Genomic DNA, 12,125 nt, shown 5'->3' on the forward strand with positions numbered 1-12,125 from the left:
TCTGCAAAAATACTGTGAAGCAAAAGTCAATAGAGACAGAAAGAAAGTGTTGGTCGATTGGGGTTTTTTCCTTTTAAACAGAAGTTCAAGAGTCCAAGGAGAAGCACTTAAGATCCCCACAGAGGAAATAGGATTTGCAAAATCATCCCCTGTACCAGATTCTCCACTGGTGTAAATCAAGGCAGTGTCATTAACTTCAGCAGACTTGGTCTAGCTCACCTTCTATCACTCATCCCAAAGTCCCTGATCAAGAGCAATGATCCACCAACACGCCAGCACACCTTACTTTCAATTTGAAGAAGTGCCTGGTGTCCTAAGAGCTAAACTGCGTGAGAGCAAATCCCTGAAGGTTATTACTGCAAAGCACTAAGTTCCTGAGTTTTTGGAAAAACCCTAAATAAAGTGAGAAACCATGGCAAATTGAATTTGGCAGAAAGGCCTGTTTTCTTTTACGCCGGTATGTACTGAGAAGTGGTCAAAGGACACGAGGGATGGGAGAGGTCTCTAATCAACCCTCAAAAGCAAACATTCACACTTCAGTTTGGAATGTGGCTGAACTGACCCTCATCTGTGATGAGAAGTGACATTTCTTTGACAAGCCTGAATTGTTTACAATACACACTGATGTGAGTTCAAGTGTCAAAATGGTACTCAACCTATCCTAGACAGACAGACAAAGAGAAGCGTGCCACAGTACAGATGTGGCAGAAGAAAATAATACCAAACAAAGCCACCACAAAGTCCCTTTGGTTTCAACACACATAAAAAAAAAAATTTGAATTGGCCATTGTCTTTTACTAGACTACAGACAATACATATGAATAAGGGAAAACGAGCACCTGGACACCTGGAAGATGCTAATGTACTGTAATTTGCCCACATACCTTGCTACCACATGCCATGAGTGTCACAGAGACACTCACACATGCAGATAAATAGCCGGCGGTGTTTATTAAAAGAACATTCTGTCCTGGGTTTAAACACAATAGCTCCACTCAGGATAGCAATGGGGGTGGAGAGCCTTGTTCACAGGGTGCAACCACAGCCTCGCTGGCTCTGGAGAAAAGCATAAGGCCAGCCTTGTTCTAAAGAATTTGGGTTTTTTCCACTCATGTGAACACTTTGCTCAAGGGTAGGAGGAAAGGCAGGGGCGTAGTGGTGGAGAGGAGCTGCTGGTAGCTCCAAAAGTCGCAGTCAGATAGGAGAGGCACCTAACACAAATACCACCACCAGAAACCAACCCCTCCATTGGTCCAGTGAGCAGCATTGCTCAGGTGCCTTCACAGGGTAACCTTCTGGGCATGCCTGATTGCTGCCTCCCACAGTATATAAACTGTCCTGGGAGGAAACAATCCCTATTCAGCACGAGAGAGGCTATCCCAAAATGAAGGCTTTCCTTGTCCTCCTGCTGGGAGCAGTCCTGTGCTTGGACTCAGGTAAGACAGCACGGAGTCCCTGACCCACGTGCCCTCCAGCAGATCTTCAAAAAAAAAGACTTGTGATGGAGTTTGGCAGTGAGGGAAGAAATGCTGACACAGTTGGCATATGAAGACATTTGCTTTTTGACGGGATGTTGCATGGAAAAAATGCATAGTCCCACCCTGCTGAGGGTGTGATCCTAGTGCTGGGTCAAGCAGCTTCCAGGAAGGATAAATCCTATACAAAACTGAATTTAACTGAAATCAAAATTATTTAAGCCAGACCATATAGCTATGGGGGCGGGGGGTGGGAGGTGGTGAAGTGGGGTGGGAGCATTATTTTTCTTCTTCCCAGGCTATCAAAATTGCAATGTTTCTGCAAAGGTAAGTTTTGTTCCAACTTGTTTTCTGATTCTTCATTTCAAAAGTGGCACAGATTATCAGGATGTTAATGGGACAGAAAAAGGGAGAATGCCGTGGCATGTTATTTTATGAACTGGATGAGTGGGATTCAGACACTGTCAGATTTTTCTAGCCTCACTGGGAAAAAAAGAGTTTAAACCAGCTTTTCTGTTACCAGAGAAGAAGCAGGTCTGAGCAGAAACGTTTCTCAATCAGCTGAGAATGTTTAAGGAAAAGGCTGGGAAGAATTTTGTACAGTCCTAGCCACATCTTCTCTTCCGCCAGCTTCCATCAGAGTGCTCTGAAATTTGACTTACATTGCATTAAAAGTCAGATAAACATGAGAGCAGAGTGCAGCACCACAGACAAACTGGGGTTTGGCTCCTTGCCTCTGTGACTGCATCAGTCATTTATACCAGAACAGCTTGGACAGAGGGAGACCAAGTGCCTAAAATCACTTCTTGTTCCTGCTCTGAATAACACTAATTTCTAAATAGGGCTTTTCTGTGTCCTCACAGGGTATATTAGGCATTAGGGTATTGACCTGAGGGATTCATGATGCAAGCCTGGTGGTCATGGGGTTAAAGTACATACATAAACATTAACTTTCACACTTGCAAGGCTCCAGTGATGCCCTGGGGCACAGGTAGGTAATAGGAACAGGTAATTGCACCATGCTCTCACTCCTCTGAGGACTATTTTTCATCAGGGCTAGACACTTGTAAGCTGCAATGCTTATTCTGCCTTTGCCTGATGTGTATAACGGCACAGCAGACATTAACAACGCTGACTTGCATCCCCCATAGAGTGGCATGTCCGTGAGGGGGTGGAAAAACATGGTGACCTGGTTTTCAGAGGGAAGCGAAAGCTGTGTTTGCACTTTGCTTTCTAAGAGGGGGTGATGGAGAGTACGTGTCACAAGTTGGTCAAACTGAGACAACGGGCTGGAAGAGACCCTGCAAATTGCCTGCTCCATCCCACCCTCACCCTCTCTTCCCTGTGGGCTTTCCCTCTTTCATTCAACCCTGGCAATGCCTCAGCTAAAGCTCACAAGCCCACCTGGTAAAACATTAATGTTTATACAGGCAGACAAATAATATCATCCTGTCATTCTGGGGACTTCATCCCTTCATCCCAGCTCAGGAGGTGGGAATATCACAAAAAGCCTGTTCCAGACAGGAACTGAGTTAGGCATCCCAAGTGCAGAGGAAAAAGCTTTTGGGAAGCACTTCCCATTGACTGATGAGATCAGTCAATGAGACCAGCTATCCAGCTGGTCTCTTTTTGCTCCCTCACTTCACTGACTACATCTGAAACATCTTCAGCACGTGCAAAACTAGACTCTCACCTCAAGCGAGTGTACTATTCTCCACCGAAAATGGAAACCCCCTTGTTTTCCCAATAACACAGGTGCTATCTTCCTTTGAGGACCCACAGGAATGGTCCTGTTTCCCAATGCAAGCATGAAGTTGGGTTTCCTGGAAAGCTTCAGATAGATTTGTCTTATAACCCCTCTTGGTCTCTTGCAGGTTCTTCTTTGCAGTGTTACAGCTGCACATCACAGCTCAGCAATGCCAACTGTCAGAAAAAAGTGGACTGTAAGGAGCAAGAAACATGCAAGACAGATGTGATCAGTAAGTCAAAGTGGGAGTGGGTAATATCTTAGTTGTGATGTTGGAGCCAAGCATGGTCCCAGCCTCAGATGTCCAAGTCAGCCTCACCTACTCTAGATACACCAGCTGGTATGGGCCAACATATCTCAGTGTGCAGCAGGAAGAGAAAAGCCATCTGGGGAGAAATGATAGAAGAAAAATATTTATCCCTTGGTGATAGCTGGTCCCTTGGTAGTGGTGCTGGTAGTGGTGCTGGCCATCACCAACTATTCTCCCCACACTGGCCACAAGAGTGTGATTATAAAGTCATATTGGTTCATGCATGCTGTACCCCATAAATTCCTCAGTGTTTGCCAATAGATCATGCTAAAAACTGAGCAGTATGGCCAGTACAGTGCCAGTGCCTGGAATGAATCTCAGGACGGTGTGCTTGACATTGCAAATACCTACCAATGTCTCTCACCTGTACAAAATTAGGTTTATTTCTCCTTCATAACACCAAAAAGTTTTGCTTACAAGGGCAATAGTTCAGTTCGTGGTTTTGAAAAATTTGGAACATTAATTAAAATGTGAGGGGCTGAGTCTGGTGAAACTTAGTCATGAAGTTAGGAGGAGCATTCAACGACAGATTGAGCTGACTTTAGGTGAATTCAATGAATAGAATTTCACCTAGGCTGACCTACAGCCAGCTCTGAATGCAGCCATCTGTCCATCTCTGGGTAAAATCCTTTAACAGATTATGATTTAATTTTCCCATTCTAGATCTGGCAAAAAAAATGTTTGCCCTGTCCAGACCTGTGGTGACAGCTCAGTTGCTCTTAGACCTGGGGCACAAAACCATCAGTGGCATATTCAAACTGATCTCTGTCAGGCAGTAAGTGCAATACCTCCAGTAGGTTTTGTCCTTGTTGGAAATGTGCAAACCCATGGCCATGCACTCACATGCAGGAGAGGCAACACATTAACCTTAGCCCTATACACTGAATTTGCATATGTCAAAGACTTGGTGCCCAGAATAGATTGTGCAAGATCAGGAGCAATCATGCAGACCATAATCTGCTGGTAACCAGCAGCTACTGAGTACGACCTGGCCACAGAAAAATAGGTTGTGCCTCTCAGAAACAAATGAAACTGTAACTCTGTCATCTGTGAAATGTGGAGAGCCATGTTTCCGTAACTTCCCCGCATGTTGAAAAGCTCTGTGCAACAAAGATGTATAGTATATGAGCAAAGATTACCCCACGTTTGCTCCTCATCCATTAGTAACTTAGACTCCCCAACAGAGGTGTTAATAACTACTTGCATTATTAATTAATTTATTAGAATTTCTGCAGCTGGTGCATTTTTAGAAACCCCTGAGAATTGTGCTGTGGAATACACTGCCTTAAGCAAACACTCGGGCATTGAAATCCTTCTCCCCTTGCTGACAAACTGACACCCCAAAAATAGAACCTGCTACAGTGAAAATTGCAGCTGTTTCAAAACACTCATTTTTTTCCCAAGAAGTGAGTTCAGATAAGAATAACATTTCATTATTCAGTTCCATGAGGCTTGGCTTGCATTGAATCCTTGTAATAATGGTCCTGCTTTCCTTCCAGGAGTCATAGGGCTCTTCAGCATCATCAGCAAGGGCTGTGACCCGTCATGTGAACCATTCCATCAGGACTTCAGCGTGGGCAACAGGAATATCTCCTGCTGCAGCAGCAACCTCTGCAATGTCAACGCAGCAGGCAGTGTGAGGTGCAGCTATGGGATGGCAGCAGGGATAGCAGCCGGCGTGCTCGGGACCTTCGTGAACAACAGACTGTGAGGAGCAAAGAGGACTCCCACGACCACAGAAAGTCTTCGTGCACCCCTCTTATGACAAGAATTGTAACCGGGAGCAGTGTGGTGCGTTGGGCACACAGCATCCTTGGAGCTGATGGCAGATCTTTGCCATATGATAGCTTCTTCATTCCTGTTATTGTATTCCTGTAGTGCTACCAGATAAGAAAACATGTGTACATGCTATCTGCATAACACCTAAAATATGCTTATTTCTGAATCCAGTGTGGATGTGTTACCTCTATATCACTTAGTCATGTATTTCTGCACCCAGCAGCAACTGCAAGTGGGTGTGTTGCATGTCTGGCCAATGTTCAGTCTTGGCCATTGCTGTGTAACGATGATCTGTGCTGAGAGGTGCCATGGCAGAGCAGAACAGAGGTGGGAACTGCACCTCCAAAGCTTGAGGGGCTCTGGCTTATGACAAACGCTGGAGGGCATATACCCCAAGAAAACCTGTGAAGAGCAATCACACCCAAAGGAGAACTTGCTTGTGACCTAGAGACCCTGGGACCCTGCACCTTGTTAGCTACCATACAAGACAAAAACAGTGCTCACCTTCCCTGCTGCATGTGCATACAGCCATTTATATGCCTACCCATAGATATAGCATCCTTGGGATGATGAGCAGGACTGCACATTCAGGTACCTGGGCAACCGTGGTGGGCAATAACCATTGGAGTGAAGTGGAAAGGGTGTCCCCGTCGTGTCCTGGTCAACCAATCCAATTCTGGGATTGCCAGTCTCCACGCCGGCCATAGTGGCATCCCATGAAGGTCCCCATCTCCCACAGGCAGGTTCTCAAGCTTTCTTCACCAAGTTCCTCCTTGATCCATTCCCCATGCCACAGCTTGGGCCACAGGTCCTGTCACAAGGTTGAAGAGGGGTTTATCTTAAAGGTCCTGTGGGGTTGCCTAGCAGACCAGGGAGAGTGGAGAAAGTAACCATCAGAGCTCCCATTTTCCCCTCTGGATACCTTGATCGTGGAGGTGAGCACGCACCCACTTCCTTTCCCAGGTGAGATACAGTAAGTAAGAGATGGGGAGGAGGCAAGTGTGGGGAAAAGATGAAGGAAAACAAGAGCAGGGGAGCTAGGGAAAGGCATGGGGCTGACTTCTCCTGAGGTGCTCTCAGGACAGGGCTAGGAGTGCTGAAGAATAGGGTGAGACTGGTCTTTCCTGAAGATTTGTTGAGGTCATGAGGATACCCACAGAGTCCTTTATTCCCTTCTTTACAATAGAAATTTCCCTTCTTCACCCACTGATCTTTCCCCTTTCCTGGGACTCCCTGCTGAAGCCAGAGTGGCTTTCTCCACTTGTCACATATAGAAGATTTGGCTTATGTCTGATGAAGGAGCAGCTTAGTGCAGCCTCTGGCACTGCTACAATCATGCTTTGCCCACTTTTACTGGTGTAATGAATGTGGCAGCCGTGCGAGCTTCAAATATCTGGAAAACCATTTCAAGCCCTCTCTGCTGCTGATACCAATGAGGTATCTGCGTGCAAAGCAGACTTTATAGTTTTAATACCTCTTCTACACAGTTATAGCCCCTCTATATAGTCACAGATTCTGAATTATAGTTTGCCTTCTCCAGATAGTTTATTTTATGGATATAAACTTGGGTGTTCCCACCTTGCATTGGGAGATCCTGCATAGTGTTTGGCAAAGGCAGCAGAGTACTATACAAAGCTGCCTGAAAGAAATCCTCAAATAAGACCTCCAAGAAATACATATGTGAAGAAATCTGAAAAACAAGGTAGAAAACATTCTGGAGAAGGCCACTGTGTCACGTGGGCTTCCTCCCAATAGACAATAAAAGAAGGAAAACAAGGCTGGTGTCAGCAGAGTGTACACAGATACACCTGCGGTTTGTATTTGTGTGGCAGGGTTTTGGTAGCAGGGGTGGCTCCTGTGAGAAGCTGCTAGAAGCTTCCCCAGCTCCAAGTCGGACCCGCCTCTAGCCCAGGCTGACCCAATCAGCAATGGTGGTAACACCTGTGGGAGAACAGATTTAAGAAGGGGAACCTGCAGTGAGTGAGGATACTGGAATGTGAGAGGAACAGCTCTGCAGACACCAAGGTCAGTGGGGGAGGAGGGGATGACCCCGCAGCCCCTGGTGAGACCAGACAGCAGGCTGTCCCCCCCCCAGCCCATGAAAGGAAGCAGGGGAGCAGATGCCCCCCTGCAGTCCAGAGAGAGAGGACCCCATGTTGGAGCAGGGGGATGGATGCCCCCCAAGATGGCCAGGACTCCATGGGAAAGCCTGCACTGGAGCAGGCTGTGCCTGAAGGACTGCAGCCCATGGAAAGGACCCACGCTGGAGAAGTTCATGCAGAACTGTCTCCTGTGGGAGGGAGCCCGTGGTGGAGCAGGGGACAAATGAGGAGTCCTCCCCCTAAGGAGGAAGGAGCAGCAAAGACAAGGTGTGAGGAACCGACCCCAACCCCCATTCCCTGTTCCCCTGCGCCACCCGGGGGAGGAGGTGGAGAGAACTGGGAGTGAAGTTGAGCTTGGGAAGAAACAAGGGGTGGGGGTAAGATGTTTTAAGATTTTGGGGGTTACTTCCCATTATCCTTGTTTTGATTTGACTGGTAGTAAATGAAATTGATTTTGTTTCTTCCCCAAGTTGAGCCTGTCTTTTGCCCGTGACCATAAGTGGGGAGTGATCCCTCCCTGTCCTTGTCCCAACCCATGAGCTTTTCTTTGTATTTTCTCCTCCTCATCCCATGGAGGCCCGGGGGAGGAGTGAGTGAGCGGCTTCGCAGTGCTTTGTTACTGGCTGGGCTTAAACCACAACAGCCTGGAAGAGCCCTGGGTGGGAACAATAAGACAGGCTGGACCCATGAAGTCAAGGAGCTCTGAAGTGGGAGCTCAGGAGAGAAGTGGGTGGAGGACTAAAAAGGGAGGGATATTGGCCAAGAGCCCCATTTTCCTCTCTCATACCCTAAGAACTATTGGAGCTGCAAAGGGTGTGCAGAGCCACGGGCTGAAATAACAAAGAAGCATTTACCTGGTGAGGATGAGTCACCTGGGGGACCCATAGCCATGGGACAAGGGCCAGCATCAAATTTTGGATGAAGTAAATGGGATGTCAGAAGATAATGACACTGTCTGCTATTGTGAAAGAGAAAAGTACATAAATCCTTGGGACACAAGACATTAACAAGCTGCTAGTTGTAGGAAGCAGGGAAGGGGTTTTCCCAGAAGGAAAATCCAGAATGAACCACCTTCCGTGTATGAGTCGAGTCTGGTTATTGGCAGAGGAAGGATATGGGGCACGTGGGGTGATTTATTCTAGTTTTTGCAAACCCCCTGGGTCTTAGTCACTGAAGAGAGGGCTCTGTACCTCTCCCATCCAGGCTGTTTTCTGCATGGGTGACCAGCTCCATGACCTCTCCAGTCCAGGGGCTCATCTTCTTGCACTGGAGGAAGGTCCCTGACACACTACTGTCCTTTTCCCATTTTCTGAAACAATTCCCAGGCAGTCAGGCATGCCCACATCCAGCGGCCTTTCTCAACAAGAAATTTGGTTACAATGGCCCTTTCTGGAGACTGGGAGTTCAGTTGTACGGAAATGGCCAAAACGTGTTAGCTAGCACCAGAGCCATTGGAGTCCCCAGGGACATTGGGCGAGACACAGCCTCTTCCATCTTCTGAAGAGGTCAAAAACATTCAGCCCTGAAAATAAGAGGTGTCAAAAGTCTTTAGGATGAATGGGGGTTGTTCACCTGTCTTATAGCATACTGGTCCCATGTGGCAATGACAGCTACTTGCTGGAGCACAGCGTTTAAGAATTTCTTGCTGGAGCCAAGAGGGGGTTTTCCCATGCTCTGGTGGTTCAGACCTGATGTCCAGACCTTTACAGGCTGAAGGTACGATTTCTTCTCCCAGTTTCTTGTCTGTACATATTCTGGAAGGAGTCCATGATTGACCACTGAGTGATTCTCCTCTGGATTTATCTGGAGATATATTCTTTCTGTGGATATATCTGGACTTTTGGCATACAGTGCTGGAGGTGGGGGGGATTAGATAGTTAGAGAAGGTGCAACAGGAAGAAACCATGACTGGGATAGACACTGTAAAGAGCAGGGTAGGAAGCCCCAGCAGATGCAACACGGCGCTAATAGGTAGAACTCACTGCTGCTTGATGGGTGCCTGGCATGGCACTTGCAATAGCACAAAACCACACTCTCCATTCAGGTCACCGACAGCCAGCCTCAAAAACAACCCTTTAAATTCTGGGAAGGATTAGGAGGTGGCGAACTGGGGCAGATAAATGACTCAGCCACGGGTCAGAACCTGGGCTGGGTCAGGGCAGGACCAGGAAGAAGACTGTTTTTCCAAGTGCTGTGACTGCACGTTGACAGAAAGGCTGGCCTCCCCTCCTGCCTTGTAAACCCCTAACAAAGATAAACAGGGCTCAGTCCCTCCTGCTCTGATCTGCAGCGTGCTTTCTTGGTACAGATGACCTGGCATCACGCAACTGTGCGAGCCCTGGCTGAAGGTGGATTTACTCTCAGGGTGCTGAGAAAAAGGCCCAAGAGCCGTTTGCTGGGTGACAGGCAAGCACAACATTGATTTGAAAAACAAGGCTATTTTTTTGGCCCAAGCAAGTTGCTTCTTGACATTGCTGGCTGAGTAGTTTTATCAGTTCTTCTCCTATCTTTTCCACACTTATCAAAAGGCCTAAAATTGAGGACAGGCTCTTTAAGCAACTCAATCCATCATGTATGCAAGAGATTTCTATTCCTCCAGGATCAAACTGCAGTTCATTTATTTAAATAATGAATAGCTGGACAATAAAATGGATGGGTTGTTTTTTTTCAAGGGCAGCAGCTGCACTTTTCTAAAAGCTGCAGTTGCGTTATGAACTGAATCTAAACATACAATTCTCTGTTGAGGTTACCTCTTACAGATGGAAAGAGTAAAACAACTCTGATCTAGAGTAACTGCTTTGGTATGATTTTTGTGGTAGGAAACGTTACAGAGTAAAAGAAAAGTGCTGCTTATATTATATTATTGTTATGATGCTGTATTTGCTACTGGTAGTATTAGCTAGTATTCGTTATCTCTGTGGACAGGGATTAGGGTGCACAGTATTTCCTATAGCCCAGTAGAAGTTACACCCAGTGCCTGTACCTGGCCTGAAAAATGTCAGCAAGGTCCCCTGAATTCAACCCAATTTGTGGCAGCTGGTTAAAAATATTTGATCATGCTGGAGAAAGTCTCTTGGGCAGAGAGGCCAGATGAGCTGGCATTTAAGGACCAGCAGTTCCTTGCTGTGCTCCACATTTGCTTTGTGGCCTGGGGCAAGTTACACAGTGTCTCCATACCTCTGCCTTGTACAGATGTTATCAAGTCCAATACACTGAAAGATGCTCAGATAGTGACTTTAATGGGGCCAGGGGAGAGACTTAGGCTAAAAATAAGCTCAAATAGAGTCAGCTAGCATAACAGAGCCAGGGAAGGATTACCTGCTACCAACCCACCCTGCACAGCCACATTCCTGCTCTGAATTATGCACACACTGTTGTGCAATGAGGCTTTCTGTGGCCCAAATAGACCAGAAAGCAAGCCTGCAGTTAACTCCATTCTGCCAGCTATTCAGCCACTGGACAGTCACTAAAAGCAATCAAAAGACCTGCCTTTTGATTGCAGAACATCCCTAAATAACTGTACCTGCCACTTACCCTCAGCAAGGCTGGCTGGACAAGGCCGGTGAAGTCAACTTCATCCCATGCCATCTTGACTAATCCCACTCCCATCCTGCCACTTGACAACTCTGCGGCAGAGAGATCCCTCACTAACTCATTTCTGACCTTACCTTGAGCTCTAGTAACGCCTTTCTAAGCTAAATCCCAGGACTCCCTGCAAATCAGATGTTGCACCCATGCCTACCCCCTTGATGCTCTCAACCCACAGCTCCTATTGCAGCCCTTATCTCCTCCCTATATGCTTCTGATTTCTCATCCACGAGCCCATATTATAGAGACATCACCTTATAAAGTCACCACCTGATTAAAACACCTCTTGCTATGTGCCTCTACCAGAATTTGTATTCCCCAGCTGTGTTCACCACCCACACTGAAATAGCCTCTATGCCCTTCATAGGTACATGTTCACCTCTGCCAGTGTTTCCCCACCTGAATCACTTAGAGATGCCGTGACCCAGCCCTGGACCCTTTCACAACTCTGCTGGTGGTCCTCCATGGCTGGGGTAGTTTGATTGCCTCCATACACCTCCTCTGCAACAGAGATGAGAGGAATGGGGCTGAGTCAGGAAAGTGTTTTGCTCCTTCCTCTCTTGTTATTTTTATTAAAGATTCCATCTGTCCTCAAGGGAATTTGTGGAATGAGGACTTCATCCAGGGCAGGTGAGTGAAAGTGGAGTGGTGGGCAGGGAGGGGACTTGTTTTCATCAGGGGTCACTACACGTTGAATTATTTGCAGGGACCCACCTGTCCTCCTGGGTGGCTGTGTGGTACCACACACGTGGGTGCCTTCGGTCCAAACTAGTTGTGTCTTCTGCTCTGGATTTGCGTTCAGCTGCATCCTTTAAACTTGCTTTCTGCAATATAGCAAGGGTAACATGTCTGTTTGCTCTCACAGACAAATTGAAGAGAAAATGATGTAATCTCTCTCTGTAACATCCACTGTTTCTGTAGTGAGGAAAAAGACATTCATCCAGCTTAAAATACTGATGTTTGGGCAGAGTCTATTTTTTTGGACACCTATTCAACTGTAGTAATTAAAAAGAGAGGAAGGTGTGGCTAAAGTTTCAAATAGTTGAGATGTGATAATTTGAATACATCTGACCTATTCTGTTCCTCTACATGTGAAATGAGCTTTAGAAAAACAAAGGAAGGTT

The 12,125-nt window shown here is 46.7% G+C and overlaps 1 protein-coding gene across 1 annotated transcript; it reads left to right on the forward strand.

Annotated features, from left to right (window-relative positions):
- Positions 1–1,038: 1,038 nt before the first annotated feature.
- On the forward strand, positions 1,039–5,477 carry LOC104316184 (prostate stem cell antigen). Its single transcript, XM_009916473.2, has 3 exons — positions 1,039–1,436; positions 3,350–3,454; positions 5,032–5,477. Exons 1-3 carry the CDS (start codon positions 1,385–1,387, stop codon positions 5,241–5,243), a joined length of 369 nt encoding a protein of 122 aa, XP_009914775.1. The 5' UTR covers positions 1,039–1,384; the 3' UTR covers positions 5,244–5,477.
- Positions 5,478–12,125: the final 6,648 nt, after the last annotated feature.

This window comes from Haliaeetus albicilla, chromosome 3 (genome assembly GCF_947461875.1).
Source record: "Haliaeetus albicilla chromosome 3, bHalAlb1.1, whole genome shotgun sequence".
NCBI classification, from domain to species: Eukaryota; Metazoa; Chordata; class Aves; order Accipitriformes; family Accipitridae; genus Haliaeetus; species Haliaeetus albicilla.

Bases quoted from the DNA above. Each gene is read 5' to 3' on its own strand.
- LOC104316184 (XM_009916473.2), top strand. From the start codon at position 1,385: ATGAAGGCTTTCCTTGTCCTCCTGCTGGGAGCAGTCCTGTGCTTGGAC. The intron at 1,437-3,349 runs GTAAGACAGCAC...GGTCTCTTGCAG, and splicing joins AGTCCTGTGCTTGGACTCAG to GTTCTTCTTTGCAGTGTTAC. The intron at 3,455-5,031 runs GTAAGTCAAAGT...CTTTCCTTCCAG, and splicing joins ATGCAAGACAGATGTGATCA to GAGTCATAGGGCTCTTCAGC.